Source organism: Copadichromis virginalis, linkage group LG18, assembly GCF_057382275.1.
Source record: "Copadichromis virginalis isolate Kocher_CV1m ecotype Utaka linkage group LG18, C_Virginalis_male_GT1.1, whole genome shotgun sequence".
NCBI lineage: Eukaryota > Metazoa > Chordata > Actinopteri > Cichliformes > Cichlidae > Copadichromis > Copadichromis virginalis.
The window spans coordinates 22435463-22458187 of NC_140635.1; the positions used below are offsets into that span (position 1 = coordinate 22435463).

General features: G+C 42.5%; 2 protein-coding genes across 5 annotated transcripts in view; both read left to right on the forward strand.

The window, feature by feature from the left end:
* Nucleotides 1-3290: 3290 nt before the first annotated feature.
* ticam1 (TIR domain containing adaptor molecule 1) lies at nt 3291-6914 on the forward strand. Its single transcript, XM_085439641.1, has 2 exons — nt 3291-3355; nt 3811-6914. Exon 2 carries the CDS (start codon nt 3942-3944, stop codon nt 5592-5594), a length of 1653 nt encoding a protein of 550 aa, XP_085295767.1. The 5' UTR covers nt 3291-3355; nt 3811-3941; the 3' UTR covers nt 5595-6914.
* Nucleotides 6915-8098: 1184 nt separating this feature from the next.
* Nucleotides 8099-22725, forward strand: part of camsap2b (calmodulin regulated spectrin-associated protein family, member 2b) — a 34655-nt gene continuing 20028 nt past the window's right edge. For all 4 annotated transcript variants that reach the window (XM_085438253.1, XM_085438255.1, XM_085438254.1 and 1 more), the window contains exons 1-3: nt 8099-8801; nt 13358-13617; nt 20595-20774. In XM_085438253.1, the coding sequence (XP_085294379.1) occupies nt 8663-8801; nt 13358-13617; nt 20595-20774 (579 nt within the window). In that variant the 5' untranslated portion in view covers nt 8099-8662. The remainder of the gene's footprint in view (nt 8802-13357; nt 13618-20594; nt 20775-22725) is intronic.

Consider the following 22725-nt stretch of genomic DNA (forward strand, 5'->3'; position numbering starts at 1 on the left):
TCAGGTGGCTGGGAAAAAGAGCAGTGCATTGCGCGGCCTCTCCTCTGTCTCTCACAAACTGAATTCTAAAGAGCCTATCGATCAGTCAGGGTCTCACTTTGTCTTTCGCTAGGCACCTATCTCGCTATCTTATCTGTCGTCTACTTCCTGCTCATTTTGAATGGCCCGTGTGAGAGATGCAGCAGTGGGTGAGACATAAAAAATAGAGGCACCCCCACCAACCCCTCCAACTTGCTCCATACACACTCATATGTCTTTCATCCTAATCTTTAGTCTCTGTCCAAGGAAGGGCCCCCTTTTCACTTGTCTGCCCTAAAGCCTCTTATATGTGACCCCTCTGTGTGTCCCCCGGGGCCTCTCTCTCTCCCACGGCCAGAAAACACGCTCACAAACACGTAGACATACACATGTTTGCATTTCAGCTTTGATAAAGGGAGAGTTGCATGTGTGGCAAACCACGTCATGTTTCCTGTGCGATGTCGGGATTTGCAGAACTGACACAGCCTCTTACTACATGACTTTGCCTGCAGGTGAAGGCAAATTTACTGGCAGGCTGACTAACACAGCTGCTGGGAGAGCGTGTCTCTCGTTAGAAGAATTGTCCTCAATAAAGATGGACGTTTGGCAGTGTGTTACGTAACAGACTGAGGATGATCCCGAGGCTGTGTGTGTGTGTGTGTGTGTGTGTGTGTGTGTGTGTGTGTGTGTGTGTGTGTGTGTAGCAAACCTTGCGTGCAAATCTTATACAAGGGCATTTAATGGTGTGTGAGAGTTCATAAGAAAATATATATATAACATATGTGTGAAAAGGATCCTAAGGGCGTCCAGCTTTTTTTAATACTTTCTTCAGATTCTTTCTGTGACATTAAAAACACTATGGCTACCTTTTTCCCCCTCAGTATCCTAAAAAATGTGAATTAACAGTATTTAATTCAAGGTTTTACATTTTCTATTAATTACATACCTCAGTTAAAACCTCAATTGCACCTGAAACCTGAAAAGATTTGTTTAAGTGTCACAAAATGTTCCATATTTCACCTTTTCTAAATTTCAGCATAAAGAACACATATTTGTTAATTATTATTCTTAACCTTAAATCAAGTCGCAACTCCAAGAGTCACGTATGCTGCTAACTATACACTAGATGGTTTTATAGTACGTACAGTGTACACTGACTTGTCTCTGATGTATAAGGATGGGTTCTGAAAGGCAGTCTCAGTTGTGCGCACTTCCAGCTAAAATCATCATATTCATGAGCTCTGTGGACAACAAATCCCTCACTGAATCTTTCATTTATTAACTCTATTACAGAGTCTCTTTTGTCTCTTCATGGCAAAGCTGGTAATGTACACAGAAGCAACAAAGCTGTTAACAAGTCTGACGGATTGACATTAGTCAACTAAACCACTTTCTGATGCTGTATTTGCATCACGGTACACACAATACGCGGGTTGCTTAAATATTTATCTGCTCTCCTTCATGTTTAAGTAAAAACTTTGGGGCATTTTCTTTATAAAGCTCCACCTCCCCTGTCTGCTGGTGTTACACTATATTCTGTGTGACCTGTCAGTTTATGTAGCCTGATTAAAACTTTAAAATGGCTCAGTTTTGATTCTAAACATGATTCAGAATCAGGAAAATGTTACAGAAACCATCTTGTGTTGCATAATCAATACAATTGAGTCTCACTGATTCTTTTGTCATTTATTAGTATCTTTGGGCTTTTTCATGTAGACATGTTCAAGACAACCTTGTAAAGTTCAAAGTGAGCATCAGAATGAGGCAGAGATGTGATTTGCGTGACTTTGACAGTAGCATGGATATTGGTACTAGATTGGCTGCTGTGAGTATTTCTGAAATCACTGATGTAATGAGACTGTCCCGCACAACCATCTCTATGGTTTGCAGAGAATGGTCCAAACAAGAGAAGATATCCAGTGAAATTCTTTGTGTGAAAATGTCTTGTTGATGGCAAAGATCACAGGAGAAAGGAAAAACTATTTTAAGCTGAGAGGAAAGCAACAGGAATGCAAATTTGTTAGAGCCAAGCTATGCAGATGAACACACAACAGGTGAAACCTTGAAGCAGACTGGGCCACAGCAGCAGAAGACCACACTGAGAACAGGAAACTGAGGTCACGCTTCACATGGGCTCAGCAAAGTTGGACACTAGAAAACTGGAAAACCATTTCCTGGTCTGATGGGTCTCAACTTCAACATTTAGATGGTAGGTTCTGAACTTGCTGTAAACAACACGAAAACATGGATCCATCCTGTCTTGATTAATGTGGTGACGGTGTAATGGTGTGGGAGCATCTTTTAAACACCACAGTCTGACTGTTCTTGCTAACCATGTCCATCCTTTTATGACTGCAGTGTACCCATTTTCCGATGGCTTCTTCTCAAACTGGTTTCAGCGAGTTCACTGTACTCAAAAGGCCTCCACAGTAACCACACTTCAGTCCTGCGGTGGATCTCTGAGGACTATTTCGAGGACATTGTTGAACCTGTATCATGAAGAATAAAGGTTGTTCTTAAGGCAAAAGAGGGCCCAACCCAATACTAGCAAGGTGTACCTAATAAAGTGGCCAGTGAGTGTAGATTAAATGTATCATTCATATGGTTTCTTGATTTTGGTTTTCTTGGCTTGCTGTCAGTTACAGAGGAGGGTGTGTGTGTGTGTGTGTGTGTGTGTGTGTGTGTGTGTGTGTGTGTGTGTCTTATTCCATAAAGAAACTGAAATTCCAGCCTTGAGATATTTAAGGAAGGCATAAAAACCACACTTCCTATAGAGTCACATTAATCCTTCAGAAATGGTTACGTGCAGTAAACAACTCTCTGCACTCAGAACAGAGAGGCTCTGTGTCTGCGCTGCATTGAAGGACTTGATCTTGGTTTTCAGTGTGCCTGGTGTGACCCCACCCCTGGTAAATACAGGGTTGGAGGTTTCCTCTGAGGATAAAAATACACTTGCCTCTCAGCCGAGAGGGGAAAATGCCAGAATTCCTCCTCTCTTGTACGCCCATTGTGCTCAAGACTTCCACACTTCCCCGCAAGAAGAGATCTTTTTTTCTTTGTCTTCTTGGCAGATGCAAACTATATGAAAAAGTTACCATACTATATGAAAATACATGTTAAAGTGTTAAATGTTTACATTATAAATAGAGTCTCTTAAGGACGGTACAGCTCTGTAATATGGAGAACCCACGGGAGAGCTGTAGTCTCAGTTGGAATTGAGGCTTCTTCCTGCTTCAGTCTTTTGTCCCTCTTGAGCTCCTGTACTTCGCAAGCTGTGACATCATCAGTATGTCCTCCAAAATTACTTCAGGCTGGCAGAGGCCTACAACTTCAGCAGGTACGTTCACTGGAAAAGTTTAGTGTAGAAGTTTGAGGAGACTTATTGAGGCTAGGGTTATTCTGAGGAATCATCGGTCTCTCAGAGCCTTGTTTTTGGATTTTAAGATAAAAAAGTTTCTATCTGAAAACTTAACTGAAGCAGAAAAGCACTCTTTGGGACTTCCTTATTCTGAGCTAGAAACACACACATAGCTCAGTCATAGCTTTTGGAACATGATGCTGGTCCTGATTTCCGTTGTTTTAGTCCAAAATGATCAGATGAAAGTTTATTTTACCTCTACAGAACATAATCCAAAGAGGAATAATGAAAGATCACAAGAGGGAGACAAAATGCTACGCTTGATGTATTAAAATTCATTGAAGTTACTTTTTGAATACAGTTGAAGCACATCATGTTGTGACCACGTGTTAGCTCTGTGATTTCTGACACGTTTTCTTTTTTTATGCCTAAAGAAAGAGGAACATACAGGAAACGGCACTTCTTCAGCAACTCAAGTCCCTGAAGAACTGAGAATGGTTATGCTCGACAGTCACATGTGATCCCATCGACTTTGTTACACGCTGGCTCACAGGTGAAGTTGAAAATGAGTCTCGAGAGCCGAGCCAACCATGGGACAGGACTGAGGGATGTCTTTGACCTTCTTGTTAAGACACCTTCAGAACGACTCCTTAGTCTGACATTCCAGTTGGGTGACTCTCCTGAAGATAAAATCATACACGCCTTGTGTCTCATCGTCCTCCACAAGGAGGTGGAAGCTCTCGACAAACTCCAGATGTTGACGGACAGCTCCCTCGCTAAGCATGTGGCCGAGAAGTGTCAGATGAGAGGAGGCAATTTGGAAGATTTTGGATCTCATTGCGGTCTTTTTGAAGCCTTAACGGGAGAATCGTTGGCAGAGCTGGCTCATGTTTTTAAAGTTTTGACAGAGCAGAGGCTGTGTGATCCACTGCTGAGAAATCTGGCATACAAGCGTGCTCTTTCTAGTGACTGCGTAAAAACAAGAAATGGTAATGACCTGGAACTATACAACTATGAATTCCTGGAGGAAGCTAAAAATGTCTGTGGGCCTGAGTGTGCAGAGTGGATGTCCCCCTCCAGTGATCAGAAGGCAGAGCCTGACTCCAATCTTCTCAGTAGTGTGGAAAAATCTCAGGTTTCATCAGCTTCATCTCTTCCCAGCCCCCTCAGTGCAAATCTCCCCTCAATGCCCTCTTACCCTACTCATCTGGAGATAAGTATGCCCTCAACAATCTTGTTTCAAGCACACGGAACCTCTCCAGGGAACCCAGGAAACCCCAAATCGAATCCTCCCGTCCTCAGCGTTAAAGAAAACAGAGCACAAAATGTGACCGAGCCACCTCAGTCATCTGAAGCTCAGCCTAAGACCACTGGATCTCCTCCATTTGACCCAAAACAAGACTCAAGTAAGTATGGCGCAGCAGCAGCAGCATCACTAGTGAGCAATGAGAGTGACACGAAATCAGACAATCAAACAAAAACGCCAAGTCCTAAACTACCGAAGACGAGTGTTCCTGGAGAAATACATGAAAGCAAAGCTGTGGAAGAAGAGGAAGAAGAAATGTTTTATGCATTTGTTATCTTGCATGCACCGGAAGATTCAGATATGGCCGAAAGCATAAAGGAGAAAATAGAAGCAGTCATTGGTGGTGAATTTGAAGGTGCGACTTTCTCTGACTTTTCCATTGCCGGAAAGACCACTATAAAGAGCATGGAGGACGCCATCAACAACTCAGCCTTCACCCTGCTGCTGCTTACCCGCAACTTCAACACTTGCATGCTGGATCTAAAGGCGAACGCTGCCCTCGTCAACTCTATAAACAAGGCACATAAATACAACACTGTGATCCCTCTGCTGCCACGAGAGAACTGCATGCCCAAACAGGATATGCCTATGGTGCTGCAGGGAGTGAATCCACTTGAAGAGAGAAAGAACTTTGAGAAAAAGATCCAAAAGTCATTGTTGCCTGCAAAAATTAAAAAACAGAGATGGATCTGGAAACAGGAGAAAGCTCAGAAACAGACAATGAAGCATTTAAATAAAATAAGCAATCTGACAATCTCAGTAGAACCAAACCTTCGACCAGGGCCCCCGACGGCTGCGTGGCACCCACAGCCAAACATTCATATTGAAAATGCTAACTACATTATGATTGGTAACGACTCTCGAATGAATGTGGATTTGGGTGGAAATGCAAACAGGGAGGATTCCAATTAAACAAAGGGGGAGCAGTGAAGCTGGACATTTTATGGTACGTGTGGCATCAGTTTATATGCTGAGAATGAAAGAAGTATTCATGTTTTTCCTGAACACTAAAGTGTTAAAGCTGTAACGACCACTATGAGGAATTTATTTGCTGTAGTTTACGTCAGTGCAATCAAACCTGTCAGCGAAAGAAATCCCAATAGAGCAGCAAAAGAGCCATTAAGTACATGAAAACAGTGTAGTAGTGATAAAGTATGCTGAACAGAGCAAGGGCCATTTTATGGTATAATTGGCATAGGAGTGCCATCTACTGACTAATAAGAGAGGCTTCCTTTTTAACCTCTTCAGCTGTATGAGCTCTTTGCAGACACTAGGGTGCAGCGCTCTTACACACTTCTCATCCATTCCCATGACTGCAGTCATCTTGCATAGTCACTGTCCAAAAAGTAATTTTAATATAATTTCCATATTCATCTCAAGTGCTGATTTGAGTATGGCCAAATGTAATCAGTTCAATTCAATTCAGTTTTACTTATATAGCGCCAAAACACAACAACAGCCGCCTCGAGGTGCTTTATACAGTAAGGTAAAGACCCTACAATAACAGAGAGAAAACCCCAACAATCAGACGACCTTCTCTGAGCAAGTACTTGGTGACTGCAAGAAGAAAAAGCAGAACCAGGCTCAGGGAAGGGCAGCCACCTGCAGGACTGGTTGGTGGGGAGGGGAGGAAATTGCTGTGTAAACTTTGGAACAGATGTGTAACATTTGGATGATGATTAAGTTGAAATGAAGGGGAAAAATGCAACAAGAAGCAACTTGTTGACAAACGGTGATTGGTTGGAAAGATGATTTTAAAGAACTTGCTGATCGGGTCATATTCATGTCAAAACAAACTACCAGGGAAAACTTTTAAAACCTTTCAAAAGAAACGTACATTTCCAGATGTCTTTTTAGTTCTGCTGATTCTTCTTCTTCTTTTTTTTTTTTTATAGATTTACTGTTAGTGTCATTGATATTTCATTTAAGTTCTCCTTGTGTGTCACATTTTCTGATGTAATATCAAACGGTTTACTGATGGTGATGATGTCTTTGTCAAACACATTTGTGCTTTATTTCATGGTACTTTTGTCTTCTGTGACTGATCCTCAGTCTCAGTTGCTAAGAAAGCATCTCAAGTTGTTATGACCTGAACTTCTGTCATGTAAGAATTTTAGTCCGTAAGCTTTGAACTACTGACATACTTCAGAAGGTTATGAGAAACATTTGCTTTTTGCACTTTATTGTGATATAAATTTATTTTAAATAAATTGAAGATAATGATAGTTCTCACATCATTTCCACACAGTCAAAGTCAAAATGTTGATTATTAGCATGTGAGTTGTGTCGCATCACGTATATTCACCGGGCACTGAAATCTAATGCAGCATTTCTGCTATTAATTCTATTTATATGTTCTCTATTTTCAGTTTTCAAACAAAATGTTGAAAAGCTGATAATTCTTCTTGGCGTTTATTATGAGGCAGCAGACGTTGGTGGTGGTGTACTGGGACTGTCTTCTTTCTTCTGTACAATATTGTCAAAGTTATGAGCATCCTGTCTCAGAGTGATGCTGAAAAACCCACATTTCCTCCAGGCTGGATTATTGTAATTTCTTATTACTGTGAGGTCCCAACAACAATCATCCAGCTGGTTTCAAATGTAAGTAAGAGTGCTGACAGAAACTAGAAAGAGAGATCGTATGCTTTTCATGTTAGGATCTCTTTATCTGCCTTTGTAATATCCAGAGGTAGCTTTGAAGTCCCTCTCCTCACACACAGAGTCCTGAATGGTCTGAAGGTCACATATCTTAAAGATGCCATTCTATCACGTAAGTCTAATAGAGCACTTTGCTTTCAGACTGTGGGCTTACCTGTGGTTCCTCGAGTTTCTAAAAGTAGAATGGGAGGCAAAGACTTAAGCTTTCAGGCTGCCATGGAATCAGCTCCCAGTTTGGACCTGAGGCTCTGTATGTTGCCTGAGAATACTTGGGTATGTGGACTGGAGAAGCAACAGATCAATCCACTGACCTTTCAATTGTTAGATGACCCAATCTACCCACTGAGCCAACTGAGAAGAAGCCCAGAGCCTTCTTCTGATTATAAATTTTCTTCCACATCACATTGTCAGGTTTCTGTGTACATTTTGTAAGGATGCCAACAGTATGTAACATGATACTATGTCTGTAGCGACAGACGGTCGTACTATAACATCACACTGTGGGAGACTCTGTGCGCACCACTGATTGAATATTTTAAGCACATTTTTGAGGTGGGATGCTACTAATTCTGTCCTCATCTCCTAACACTTCAGTGAACTGCGGATCGCCTCACAGCATTAGGAGAACATGTTGAACTAGCTGGAAGTGTATTTCTCCTTGGAAACAACATCTGGGATTTAGTTAACTCCACCTTGGTTTATATTACACTGTGGCGACTCCTGTCAGGACTGAGCAGAGTGGGTGGGTGGATCGCGCGTGCGCAGTGCGCTCCATCTTCCGATCAGTGCGGCAGGAAAAGCGCAGGGGAGACGCCGCCGAGATACAGAGGGTGAGAAAACAGTTAGGAAAGGGGAAAAAAGAAGAAGGAGAGCGGCATGAACACCAACAGCCAACTCGGTGTGACCGGGGAAGTGCCCCGTGGTGCCGGGCTCTAGCGCTCCTCCCGTGCCACACAGCTGCTCCGTTATGTCGGGAGACCGGAGGATAGTAATGTCAGGGAATGGAGGAAATCTTCAGAAATCCTGCCACTAAACTGCGCCGTGCTGCCAGGGTTTAAGGCTATCGCGGAAACGTAACGCTGAGGATGGAGCTCATATGAACCGAGGGGCGCCGTTTCATTTCCAACTCGTCGTGCTCTCAGAAACCAGGCCAAAGTTGTTGGGTTTTTTTCCCCCTTTGATTCTTTTCGGTTTTTTTGGGAGAAGGAAATTTTGGTGCATTGAATTCCTCTGGACGGGATGTTATCCGCAGTCAGGAGGAACTCCTGCAGACTGAGCCTCCAGCAGCAGCAGTAAAGCAGCGGGTCCCTCACAGTGAAACAATGGGAGATGCGGCAGATGACAGAGGGATGAGACGGACCTTCATCGTCCCTGCCATCAAGAGCTTCGATCACTACGACTTCACCAGGGCCAAGATATCATGCAGTCTGACGTGGCTGGTGGCCAAGGCTTTCGGCTCGGGTAGGTGGTGCCTCGCTCCTCCTTTCCCTTTTTTTTAAATTTATTTTTTGGATGAGAATAGTGGAAAACGCTGTTAAGATAATTATCTAACGTGTAATAATAAGGCCTGCTGTCGTGTCGGACCAGAGGGTGTGCAAGTGAGACTGTTTTGTAAACAGCATCCTGTAATCAGACTCTCACTGTGACAGACAAACACAATTAAACCTCGTTATTAGGGCAAGAAATCTTCCCATTATTTCCCATTCAAAGTCCTATTTAACCGCACACTAACCTGGAGTCTATATGAAGGCTTAAACTAGCTGGAGCCCATAATAATGTCTCTCCTGGTTACATTAGGCTGGGTTTCTAAAGTCAGTCCATATGTCATATCAGCCTCACTGTATCCCTCCACTATTGGTTCAGGATTATTGGTTTAACCTTTTGCTGACCTGCTGCTAATTATTCCCAATAGCAGAAGTCAGGTTGGACAGATCGGATCAGCTTCTGCTCATAACTTCAGTTTAGGACTGTAACTTGTTGGTATATTAAGAGAATAATAGTTTGGTCTTAAAAGAAAAAAAAAAATCAAAATACTCCCCGGAAGAATGGATTATAAATAAAATGCACACGTGCATTTATTCACATGCATAAAATATGATCATTGAAGTAATCAGTGGGCTGAACCAAGCACAGACTCTTCTGCTTTGGCTAATTGTGTTTTTAATAATGGCAAACTTGCTTTTCTCTACATCAGGCCATCTGATAAATGTTGACCAATGATTATTAAACCCAAAGTTTGTGCCAAAACTTTAATTTTATCATTACATAAAGTGAAGAAAAATGGCAAAGAACCCATAAACACATGAGTTTCATCACATTTACTTAGTGGAAAAAACATTTAAATGATTACAATGAAGTTTTTTCATATCTCCTCCTGAAATGATTCTGTGTGTCTAACAGCTGCTTAGAGCTCACAGGTTCCAGGCAGCCCAGTGTTAGCTGTAGCTTCTTCTGTCATGGTGGTGTTTTCATGTGGATCTCTGTCTGTATATGTGACAGCATGTGTGTGTACCTCAGCGTTAGCCTGTCTCTTGTACTCTGTGAAACATCTCGGCCTCATAAAGACGGAGCAATTCCAGCATCGTCTGAGCCCAGAGGTTCATCCAGCTGTTAATGAAGTCTTTTAACATCTGCGTGGACACTACACAGACAGACAATGAGGCAGACCTCATTGATCTTACAGCGTTTACCAATGTGAGCACTACGTTACTTTTCTTCAGCCTCAGGAGCAATGACATGGTGGAGAGACATGCAGGATAGTAGCGTGTGAGAAGGCCAAGCTTGGTTGTGCAGGACCCTGCGGCTGTTGCAGCATGCTGCTGCTGCCACTTTGGTGGGGTTTTTTTCTCCCTCCGTGCCTCCGGTGACACAGTTTCAGCTCCCAGCACCGGCGAGAACTGTGGCCCAATTCATAACCGGTCCTCAGAGTCCTGTTTGGCCTAGATAGGAAGCATGAGCTATGGCTTGAGTCCGGTGGTGCTCAGTGGGAACAGCTCTGTGCCCATCAGTTTAAAGTTTGTGCCCCAACTTCAGAGAAATGGATCTGCATGCCATATATGTGTCTAAATATATACAACCCTGAAAATCTATCCTTTTTAAAGCTGCAGACTGATATCACATGAGCTGAAAAGATCAGCAACAGAGTTTGTGATTAGTGTGTGTGTGTGAAATAAACAATAAACTTTTGAGAGCTCCACGTTGGCATCAGATGAACTTAAAACAACAAAGGTCGCCTGAGTTTTTCAGCAGCACGGCCACAGTGCTAACTATTAATAGAATAGAGTATTCAAGGATGTTCTGGATAACGAGAAGCACCGAGTTTGGTTCTCTAGGTGCTCGTGGTTGTTACTGGCCTTTAGTTGACCTTATTTTAGGTGCTCCAGTGTAAATGCGCTCCCCAGCTACTACATCAGAAACTTAATGATATCTGACGTGTAACGAGCGGAGTTGTTGAGACCATAGATATTAGACTTACATCTACCACATCGACAGGAACATAACGTGAGTGTTCTTGGTGCTCCATGTCTGGTAGCTTATGCATTCACCAACAGTTTTCAAACAAGATGTCAGTGTTGTTTTCACACAAATGACCAAAGAAGTCTTTAAAGGTTTAAAGGGACTAATAATAATCAAGATGAGCACTAAACTAGACCCAGTAAAACTAATATGTATTCTATTTAAACATAGAGCTCTAAGGCAGCAGATATAAACGCTGCTGAGCGGTAATCCCAGAGGTCTCCAGGGGAGCAGTCTTCTCCATGTGGACTTCCTGTGGCAGCTACTTCCTGTCTGTTTCCTCTTTGATGGCCAACACAAAGGAGAGAGTTTTTACTTGACCAGGCAAATTTTCATGAACTCTACAAAAGCGGGGCTCTTCGTCCTAGCCTGCTCTAGCTCCTTGTTTAATTGTTTTATTGACCTTTAAGTGTAAAAGGTCATGTGATTTCTTTAGGACTTTAAAGTGACACAGAAAGCATTATTATCCAAGATCGTTGTCACAGCTCTTTGTGTGGAGTGCAGCTAAACAGTTCCAACAAAAGTGTAACTATCAGACACCAAAGTCGCAGCGATGTGAGCTCCTCTGTGCTAATCAACTTTATACTTCTTATAAAAACTCGACTGATTTTTGAACGCTGAGGCTGGATGCAGGAGGGCTTGTTATGGAGCCGTTTAACATCTGCCTGTTGCTTTAAATATCTCTTTTCATCACCCGCTGTCGAAGCACAGGGAGGCTTGTGCTAACCACAGCCACTGGAAAACTGCTGAGGTTTGATCACAAGCCTAATAAGAGTTTTTTTCCCTGCACTGAGCTTTACATATTTGATTTTTTTTAAAGTTGTTTGGTAAAGCTTTTTCTTCCACACGGTTTTTCTTGTTTCGAAGAGGAAAGCTGTACCTTTAAGATGGATTCCTTCAGTGTCCTTTGTTTTCCTCAGGGTGATTCAGACGCAGGCAGAGAGGAAATGACCCTACACACCAGGAATACACGCGTATTGAAGCACACAGTCTTTTAAAAGTGTGTCACACACATTCTTATACAGGCGTCTTGTCTGAAAGTCATGCCTGTGGGATGGAAGTTCATATGCGCAGTATGTATGTCATTCAGTGATAGATTAATGACTAGTTCAGCTGTGAGTCACAACCTGTGGTTAACAACAGCATAGTAGGATGAAAAGGATCCGGAGTGAGTGACTTCTAGAAGCTGTTTTGTGTGTGTGTCTGTTTCTGTTTGGCTATTTTCTTCAAATCAGATTTACAGGATGAGGTAACAGGATTAGAAGGTGCTTCATGCTTTGTAACACACACTTCCACCAACACTAACACAGGCTCTGAATTGGACATGCAGTAGACCTCCTGACATGTGTTGATTACATTCTGGAAGTTTGTGAGTGTCTGTGTGTTAGAGTGTAGCGAATTGTAGCAAAGACGGGAAAAGCAGAGCGTAAAATTCAGGTTTCATTTTTATTATCTGTTTGATTCTCTGTGTGATTGTTTCTTAGCATTGATGCCTTCGGGAGTGTTCAAATCCTTCGTGGCGTAGATTCAACAAGGTTAAAGGTGAAAGTTGGACAGAAACGTTCCTCAGATTTTGCTCCATGTTGACACAATAGCGTCACACAGTTGTTCGCTGCACATCCATGATGTGAATCTCCAGTTCCAGCACATTCTGAAGGCGCTCTGTTGGGCAGAGAACTGGTGACTGTGGAGGTCGTTTGAGTACAGTGAGGTCATTGTCGTGTTCAAGAAGCCAGTTTGAGATGATTTGAGTTTTGTTATCGTGCTGGAAACAGTCGTCAGACGATGGGTTCACTGTGGTCAAAAGAGGCGCATGCCTCGTTCAGGGTCTCTTAAATCAACTTTCTTCCCCATTCGGGTGCTCGGACCATGTCTGCATGGCTAAATGCATTGAGTTGCTGCCATTATTGCATATTTGTGTTAACGAGCAGTTGAACAGGTGTGCCTAATGAAGTAGCAGGTGAGTGTTTTTGTGGCCACAGTGTTGAGTTTGGCATGTTGTCCATCATCATCTTGTTTTTTGGGTTAGCAAGGCACATCCGTAGCCTGCATGGGTGCATCGCACAGAAGCAGAGCTACTAGGTATTCACTATTTAAAAAAAACAAACCTGGAGCACAGACTTCCTGAATGGCCTGTTAGTAAAATGAACCACATGGGACGCTATAATTTGTGAAGCACTGACACAGAACAGAGAGAGCTGAGAGGTCCTGTTCAGTGAGCGTCATTAGCAGACAGCTAGTAGCTCCAGTCACCTGTTTCCAAGCCCACCTGTCTCTGTAGGTGGCTATGGTCTTAATTATATTAGCATAATATAATTTAAATGAGTAAGATCTGTGGAAATAAAAGGAAATAACCGTCCCGTGCAGCTTCATGAAGACCAAAACTGAATTTGATTTGTTTATTTCTGCTGTAAAAGTAGAATGGTCTCAAGTGGCCATATGAGGAACTGCAGGTGCGAACTTTGACCTGTCTCATTTTCTGTTTCTGTATTACCCCTCAGATGCAGTGCCAGAGGAGCTGGCTGAGCCTTTCTACAGGGACCAATACAACCAGGAGCACCTGAAGCCTCCGGTCGCCTGCCTGCTTCAGTCTGCAGAGCTCTACTGCCGGGCGGGAAGCCTGATCCTCCGCAGCGATGCTGTCAAACCGTTACTGGGACACAATGCTGTCATTCAGGCGCTGGCCCAGAAAGGCCTGTACGTCACAGACAAGGACAGACTGGTCACAGAGAGGGATCTGACCAGCACACCCATAAACATGGTGAGTGGAGATGTTTTTGGCAGAATGCCTGAATGAGTTCAGTGAAAAAGTAGGTGACACAGAAGGATTTCTCTGCCTCAATGAGCATTTATTCGTTAGATGTTTTTCATGAGCGTGGACAGCGACGTCTTTTGGATTTCAAAGCATGTGTGGATTCACATTTAAAATCCAAAGATCCCGGTATGGTATTATCCGTGTAGGCGTTATGTGTGAAATGTGTGATGACCAGTGTTGGTCAAGTTGCTTGAAAAAAGTAATCAATAACTAATTACTGATTACTTCCCCAAAAGTAATTAATTACTTAGTTACTTTTTAAAAACACGATTTACAACCTGAATAGGTGATAAAGCGATATATCTTTCAGCCCAATTCTACTTTTTCTGCATAATCCATCATACAAAATGTAATCAAATGGAAAAGTCTCTTTTTAAAACTTGTTTTATTAGTTTTAATCTTTTAACTTCATGCATCAAGCAGAAATTAAATTATATGCAACATTCTCTGACTGGAAGAAATTTGTTTAATATTTAAACCTATTTTCTGCACATTCCAGCACATAAAATAAAATATTTTTTGTGTGTTTACACTCAGTCTTTCAAATAGATGCAAGTAAAACACAGCAGAAAATAAATAAAATAATAAAAGACTCAGTGGTCCTGTTGCTCTATTTTCACCTGTAAAGCAGGAGTAGGGTAGGCGGAGGTTTACCCTGGTGCAGAGTTTCTCTGTGAGTTTCCCATTACGTCGTTGCGCACTCGGTGCTTGCTCGGAAGTTTAGGGGTTTTTTTCGCTGTAAAAAGAAGTTTTCTTCCCACGCACAACGGACGCTAATGTTTTTGTCACTTTTTATGGAATCAAACTCAAAGTAAGGTCAGTACTTCCACGCTTTAAACGCTGCATGCTCATACTCTCTCCCGCACTCTATATATTATCCATTGCTGATCTGCACACAGCTGTTGTCACGAACGTCACACTCGCTTACATCACTGTCATGAGACATTCTCGCAAAAAATCACGGTTTTAGTAACGCAGTAACGCAGCGTTCCTACGGGAAAGTAACTGTAATCTAATTACCGTTTTTGCGATAGTAATCCCTTACTTTACTCGCTACTTGAAAAAAGTAATCAGATTACAGTAACGCGTTATAAGTAACAAATAAGGCGTTACTGCCCATCTCTGGTGACGACATCAATTAAATCTCTGCAAATGTACGCATGTGCTCACATGTATCATACTTTGTTTATAGTGACTGTTTACTCACATATTTTCACAAATCCTTTAGAAAATGTTCAAACAGCACAGAAACAGTGCCGGCGTTTCCCAGACCCCAATTTATTTTCAAATTGTTTGGTTTATCTGACAAAATTTCCAAAACTATTCACAACAGAGAAACCTGCAAACCCTCACTGCTCACTTTGAGGAAGTGGAAGCAGAAATGTGTGACTTTAAACATCATTTTAATCAATTAACCAGACAGCAGCTTTATTTGATTACACAGTTAGAAATAATTATACTGGCACTAATATGACCGTGGCTGTTACTGTGTGCTTTGCTGTGTGCCAACCTCATGTGGAATACGTATGAGTCGTACTGTTAAACCATCCTCACAGATCTGTCTTCTTGCAAGTAAAACAACGGTTAATGATGGGTTTCCTATAGCAAACTGTTCCTCACTGTTTAGCCACTGAATACAGCGCAAACTTGACTCAGGTCACCTCACTAAGAGATATTACACGTATAGTCGTGTGCTGTCAAAACTACATTCTGGACTGGATGGAAAACATTACAGTGTAGCGGCGTTACGTCATCGAATAAAAGCTCATTGTGAGGTTTGCGTAAAACATGTCAGAAAATGGTAAATTTAAATAAAAAAAAAAACGCCCTGAGGTGAGTGTAGTTGTCATTTGATGCTATATAACTGAAATTGAATTGAAATTGAAAAAACTACTTGGCTTACTAGCTAACCGATGTCGTCTAATTGGTTGTTGGTCCAATCAAAGCAATGGTGGAACAAAACAAAGATGATCAGTTTGCTGTCGTATAAAACAGTCAGACCAGATTTCTCTCTCTCTCAAATAAAAAAAGGCTTCATCTTTGCTTGAAATATAATTGAAACAGTTACAGTAACTATTGATAATTTCCGATTGATCTACAAATTGATTGTCTCATATAAAGCCGTAATAATGTTGTCACCTTTTACAAGCTGTGAGAGGAGCTCACAATAGTGTATTTTGCTTTAGTTCTGATAGGATGGTGAGTTGATGCCTGCAGATCTACACACACTGCTAACACATGCACGGCTGGAGCCCGGGCACTTCTGCTGACGCCAAAAGGTGTCTGCATTGCAGTGCACCGTTTCCTTCTCCTCCCTCCCTCTCTCTCTCCACCCCTCTCCATCCTTCTTCCACCTTCACTCTCTCGGCCTCTCTCAGCGTTTCTCGTCTTTCTCTGTCTTTGCGTCACGTTAACTCTACTTAATGCGTGAAATTAAGCCAGAAATGATTTTCTCCTGAATTTTGGTGCAGTTAGCACTTTTCATTAAGCCTGCCTGTGCCGCTGCATTTTTCTCAGGCTGTAGCTGAATTTTATTAGCCCTCATTTTCAGCTCCAAGAGGTAATTCAAAGTTACGCAGCCAATTGAATTTTCGTGTCTGTGTTTGGTTGTACTCTTTGCCTCCTTCAGCGCGTGAGTGAGGTTTTCTTGAAGGTTGCCGCAGCGCTAAATGACCCCATGTCCTTGCACACCTGTAGAAGTGCACATAAGGACCGGCGTGTGTCCACACGCCTCCGTCTTTGTGTGCTTCAGGTGATTTAGTGACAGTCGTTAAGTAAACAAATGGAGCCCATCGACTCTCTAACTCATCGACCTTCATTTGTCTGACGCGCCGGCAGGCTATTAGTTAATCTCTCTGGTCTTATTGTTACTCTGTGTCCTTGTGATTTCATTAGATTGCCTCTGCAAAGCAGAGGATCTGTATGTATTTATGGACTCAGCAGGATCATTTCGGTCACACTAGAGTTGAGGCTTTTCATTTTGGGTTATGGTATATCTGCAGAGAAAATGATGAGCTCATGGTTTTCTCAGTGCTGTGCTACAGAAGAATAACTCATGTCAGGAGAGGGAGGAGGAAGGGAGGGGAGCGTGGCAGTTTGTCAGAGACCGAATGGATATATAGAGAGAGCGAGAGGAAAAAGTGGGGGAGATGTAGTTTGGCGGCTGCCATTTGGTTGCTGTCCAGGAGGAAAAGCAGGAAAGTAGAGCAAGAAAAGAGGGGAAAGGGTGAGTGTGGGAAGAGCTTTGGAAAAGATGTGAAGGAGGTATTGCCTTTCTGGCGGTCATGAGGACACGTGTGTGCCAGAGTATGTGTGGAAAAGGCCCCGTGTTAATATGGCCATCTGGAAAGACGGGAGAGGAGGAGGAGGAGGGGGGCATGACGGAGGAGGAGAGGAGCGGCATACGTGGGGAAGAGGGAGGGTTAGAGGAGAGGAGGGAGGAAGACGTGATGTGCACTACTGCAGCACTGTGGAGGGTGGGGCTCACACTGAGTCAAAGAACGTCTGGCGCACAAATTAGAGCTCCTTTAATTGCCCGTCTTCAAATTCACACCTCCGTGGAGCAGATGGAGTCAGATGTCCGGTGGCGTGTACAAGGCCTGCTTTATTTTCTCATTCCTCTTTGACTCGTCGCCCTCAGTGTTAAAACACTGAAACGAGAAAGTGACAAATGAGAGAGTGAGAGACGGAGCCTGAGCAGTAACTGATTTTTCTCTGCAGAGGGGCGTGTATCCCTCCATCAGCTCTCTGTTGAATAACGCAGAAAAATTTGGAGATTTTTGCAGATGTTTGCAAAAGAAAGACAGCTATCAGTCTCCACATCTGGGTAGAGGCAGGCGTGTAGGTGTAAAGTTGTGCAGTACAACCACTTGCGGGGCTCAGATGTCCCTGCACTTGTGATGTTTGTGGAGAATGACTTTTATTGTCTGTTTGCTTGGCTGTATTTTGTGCTTTACTATAAATGCCTTTGATCAGGGACACACGCACGCACACAGCTGTGGGAATGAATACCGATGAATTCCTGTTAGAAAATGTGCACGAGCGTACTGCAGCGCTTTACATGACAGGCGTCTGCCATCTCCACAGCCTTATAAGGCGTGTCTGTCACCGTGAGTGCTTTCTGTGCACAGACACGCACCACAAAGGTCTTTGTGGAGGCATAATAGATGGCACATGGCTCTTAAAATCTTGTTGTATTATCAACAGTAGCGTCTTTTTCCCCTGTGGATATCTGACCAGTCTGTAAATATGTAAGCAGCGACTGAAAACTGCCCGTCCTGCTCATCCTCATCTTTCAGGCTCACACTTTTATGTTCATCCCCATTACTCCAACATACATGCACATGGACATCGTGGACTATAATTTCTGCACAGGCTATTATTCTTGCAGCATTAGTGGGCACTCAGACAAAAAACCAGCCCTGCTTTAAAACAATGTTAAATGGCTGTGTAGGTGCGAGCACATTGTGTCAGGTACTCTCTAGTGCACTTTGAGTACCGGAGCTATTCATTTGAATTGAATGTCAAACACTGCAGTGGGTTTTACTGGATACAACTCAGGATTTTACAAGTCTGGAAAGTTATCAGGGCAGCGCGCTACTATCTTTCATCGCTCAGGCTGCAGGGTAAACAGCAGAAATTGCCCTTCATCTAATCTGCCAGGAATGTGCCTGTGTGGACCTATGGTGGTACTGCTGTGTGTACTGTAAAGACTCTGAAAACCACTGGAGGGGTTAGCTGTTACAAAGCTAAAATATATAGAAGACAAAAAGTTGGGTCAAACGCACTGCACTGAGACTTAACTTTTTTTGTGTTTTTTGGACTTTTACGATTTTAGTTTTTTCTATTTTCTGGTGTTTTCTTAAGTTACAGTCCTCTCAGGGCCACCATACTTTTGCCATGGCGAGGCTTCCATCCGTCCATTTAACAGGTTACTGTCAGTAACTTTGTTTTACTTTGACCCACAAAGTCAGTGGAAAACAGAATTGTTTCCCATCCACGGTGGGAGGGACTTAATTAGCTTCTGTTTCTCTGCATAGACCACAGAGCTGCTTCAGTATGGGCAGTCTTACATTACCATAAAGAATAAAGAGAGCTACAGTAACTGTTGTCTGTCCTACCAGGTTACAGAGAGTTATGTGCCTTAACTAATGTTCTCCATAAAATATGACAAATAAAATGCTGGATGTCAGTGCTTTTTTTTTTTTCCTGATATAAAAAAAATGTCAGCTTAAAAACATCCTTATTTAAAAAATGAACATAATTGATTTGTCACAATCATTTAAATTCATGTGGCTTCTCTGCTCAGAGCCCTGCACACACTCATGCACACACCTGCCCAAGCCTCTAACCAGTATTAAAGATTTAGTAGTTTTATGTAAATGACTTAAGAAAAGCTTCAATCACAGAAAAAGCTCAGCGAGTTTCATTTAAATCACGGTATTTCACTCTTTAGCTTCGCTCTAAGCTGCTTGGCGTCTCTCTCCGTTCGTCTGTCCAGCCGTCAGCCAGACGTCCTGCAGCACATCTGGAGGAGAATGCACACAATGTCAGACATCTGGCAATATCCTGAAGCTGCAAGAATTGAAAACAGTGTCTGTCTGCAGACGTTTTCATAAACAGCTCAATAAGTTTGGTAAGAATCATAAATTGGAGCTGTCCAAACAATCCTGGGCACCTGTGTAATGCGCTGCAGGTGAAACCAGCCACCATCCTCAGACGCACCAGCTTACACAACATATTTGTTTATATAAACAACTTAATAACTGATGTTTGTCAAGTCATGGTAAGCGTGAGAACCTGCTGCTTCTTCTGTTTTTCTGTTTGTTTGCATAGCTTCTGGTTTTGATGTGTTGGTTGGGGTTGGGATTCATATTAAATAATAAATTAACTAACTCAAGAACAGAGCTTACACTGGATAAGTATGAGCACTTGGTCTACATAACAGTATTTAATGTGTGCAACGTAAGCACAGCTAACTTGAGTAGCATTTACTCACATCAGGTACAGCTGATCAAAGCATCTCAGCACGTATTTCCATGAGGTCAGAGCTCATTTTACTCCTGCACCTCTCTGCATGTTTAGACTGGCAGGACGACATGCCGTGATGACTCGGAGCACCAGTGGAAGTGTAAACTCATAGCGCTGAAGCAGGAGTTTGTTTCTTTGGAAAAGACTTGGTCACACTGGCTGTTGCATGTGGCTCTGTGGTTATGAATAGAGGCCTGTGCTAGACACAGCGCCTCACTGCTTGTTTTTGTCAGTTTGAGTCACTTCGATCATGGAGCTCCAGATTTTAGATGGTTGTTTAGTTAGGCTGGACGCACAGAGCAATGCTGAGGGAAGCAGCAGGCAAATATGCTTACACACATACACACACACACACACACATATATATACAATGTTTTTGACTGTAGGGTGACAGGAAAGGGAAGGGGAGGTCTGTTGGTCTGACCGGCCTGGAATGGGACTAGGAAGGCTGGGAGAATGTCAAGCTTTGTGTAGGTGTTGATGTTGCTTTTTTACAACCACTCAGATAAAGCCAATGACTCAAAATTGGACGAAATGTGCCTAATAGAAAAAAATAAGTATTTTTTTCCAGCGTTTAACAGTGAAGCAGTTTTACATGGCTTAAGGCAAGACGGATGGTGATCAGAAGGCAGCTGAGCAGCTGGTCTGGTTGGACAGACTGTGTGAAAGTGAGGTGGATTATTTTTAAAAACAAATGTGCCATTTATATAAATTACTTTCATGGTTTGTTTTTTTCCCCCACACTCTTTTTGGCAACTTTGCATGTAAAAATTCCCAGTTGTCAGTCTGTTGCTTTTGGGAAAACCTTTCAAAGAAAAAGATAAAATAAAAATTTCAAATCTGTAGCTGACTTTGCCTTTTTAACTTGATCTGGCTGCTGTGTGTCTGTGCAGAGTTCCCACCTGGCGCTCATAGACACCCTGATGATGGCGTACACCGTAGAGATGGTGAGCGTGGAGAGGGTGATGTCCTGCATCAACAGGTACTCCACAGCCGAACCATCGAACGGCGACGGACGCATCCAGGAGCTGCCTTACGACACAGAGGATGCAATCACCACCTGGATCAACAAGGTACTCGTATACACAAACACAGGGAGATGTTGTCTCCACGAGCTAAATTAAGCCTTAAGCCGTTTACCAAGGTGTCTTTTTATCGTTTCACTCTACTTACTTTGTTCTCTGGATTTAGTAGACACTCAAGCTCCTGGAAAGTGTGTCAGTTCTTAATTCCTCCACTGTTTGTAAGAAATCTAATATGTTTGCAAGAGGAGAAGATGGAAAAACTGGCACCGTGCACATGTGATAATGCCAGAGAGATTCCCAGTCTCTGTTAAAGCAGGATTAGGAAGAATAGTTGTACCTCAGTGGGGCTTTAAAGCCTGTAAAGCCCCACTGAGGTACGACTATTCTAACCTTGTAGACTGTATATAAAAGAGTGACAGAGCCAGCGTGATGGTGGTTAGTAAGTCCAGTTGTGAAGCCTCAATCTGAGCATTTTTCACTGATGTTTTGAAATCGGATGTGATAAGCAAATAAGCAAATGATGGATCATAGAGTAGCCATTTCTTTCTGCTTTGTTCTCCTCTTTCACTGCAATCGGGAGCATAATTTAGAAAACAAGCTTTGTTGTGTTCAGTGAGTCTTATAAGTAGCAGTTGTCACTATGAGCTCACCAGGAAAATATCTGCTGAAGTCACAGGGCGGATTTCTATAAAACCGAACTTCTTTCTTCAGTCAGAGGAGGCGCCACCTGCTGACCACCTAATGAATACAGGTTAAAAGAGCTTTCACATTGGCTTCAACTTTCAGATCTCCATCCATCTTCTACATACAGTCAGTATTTTTAACAACTTGATAGTAGTCTCACCTGTTTCAGCTAAACTACGACCGATACAGGTTTGTTTTTGTTTTTTTAAACCAATACTGATACTGATTTGGTGATATAAAAATCTAATATTCAAAAATATTGCATGATGTTACTCTTCACTTCAGACATAAACATGAACAGATTTCCTAAAACTTGTTTGCACTCTGCCTAACTTTGCTGAGAAGTAGTGCCCTCTGGTGTACAAACTACGCAACAACAACACTCGTAACATCTGAAGGGTGTTTCTCCAGTCTTTACTTAATTTTTTTAAATTTTCATTCATAGGCTGTTCTTGCTGTCAGAAAGAGAGGCTGGGCTTGGATTACAAAGGTCAAACTGAAAACACAGAACGTCAGCCAGACTTTGTTTATTGATTGCAAATCAGCGTTAAAGTTCCCACAATTGGAAGCTACAGTGGCTCAGGAGGTAGAGCATGTAATCTGCTAATCAGAAGTTTGGTGGATGGATCCCCGGCTCTTCCAGTCTACATCCCAAAGTGCCGTTGGGAAAGACACTGAACCCCAAATTGCTCCTGATCCATCAGAGTGTGATTGCGTGTGCGATACTTAGAAAGTGCTTAAGGCATAGAATAAAGGGCTGTATGTGTGAGTGTGAATGAAGCGGGTGGTAAAAGCACTTTGAATGCTCAGAAAAGAAAAGCACTAATAAGTACCACTCCATTTACCATGTGCAATCTCTCTTACTGTTTCTCTCAGCATTACAGTTTCAGGATGGTTCTGGCCTGTGGAGAGACAATCAAAGCTAATGGTAACATTAGCATTACAGCTGCAGGACGCACTAAAACAAAGATTTTCTCATTGTTGTGGAACATCACATATCAAAAGTCAATTTAATCTAACTGGTCTTCAGCTCTTCGAATGACTGCCAGACTCTTGAGTTTGGTTTTACATCCATGCACAAACCAGCGTTTGTGCATGTGGCTGAGAGATTTTAGATCCTACAGTGTTAAACTTCAAATTACCAAAAAAAGAATAAATAAATTACACAGGCACGAGTGGGCTGTGCTGGGAGCATGGCTGTGTGTTAGCAGATTGCAAAAAATGACCTTATTAATACCCTTTTTATTTAATCTTTTTGGGGTGCCATGCAGAGGGTTCTCTGGCAAAGGGTAAAACTTAACTCTGGGGTCAATCC

Bases quoted from the DNA above. Each gene is read 5' to 3' on its own strand.
- ticam1 (XM_085439641.1), top strand. From the start codon at position 3,942: ATGAGTCTCGAGAGCCGAGCCAACCATGGGACAGGACTGAGGGATGTC.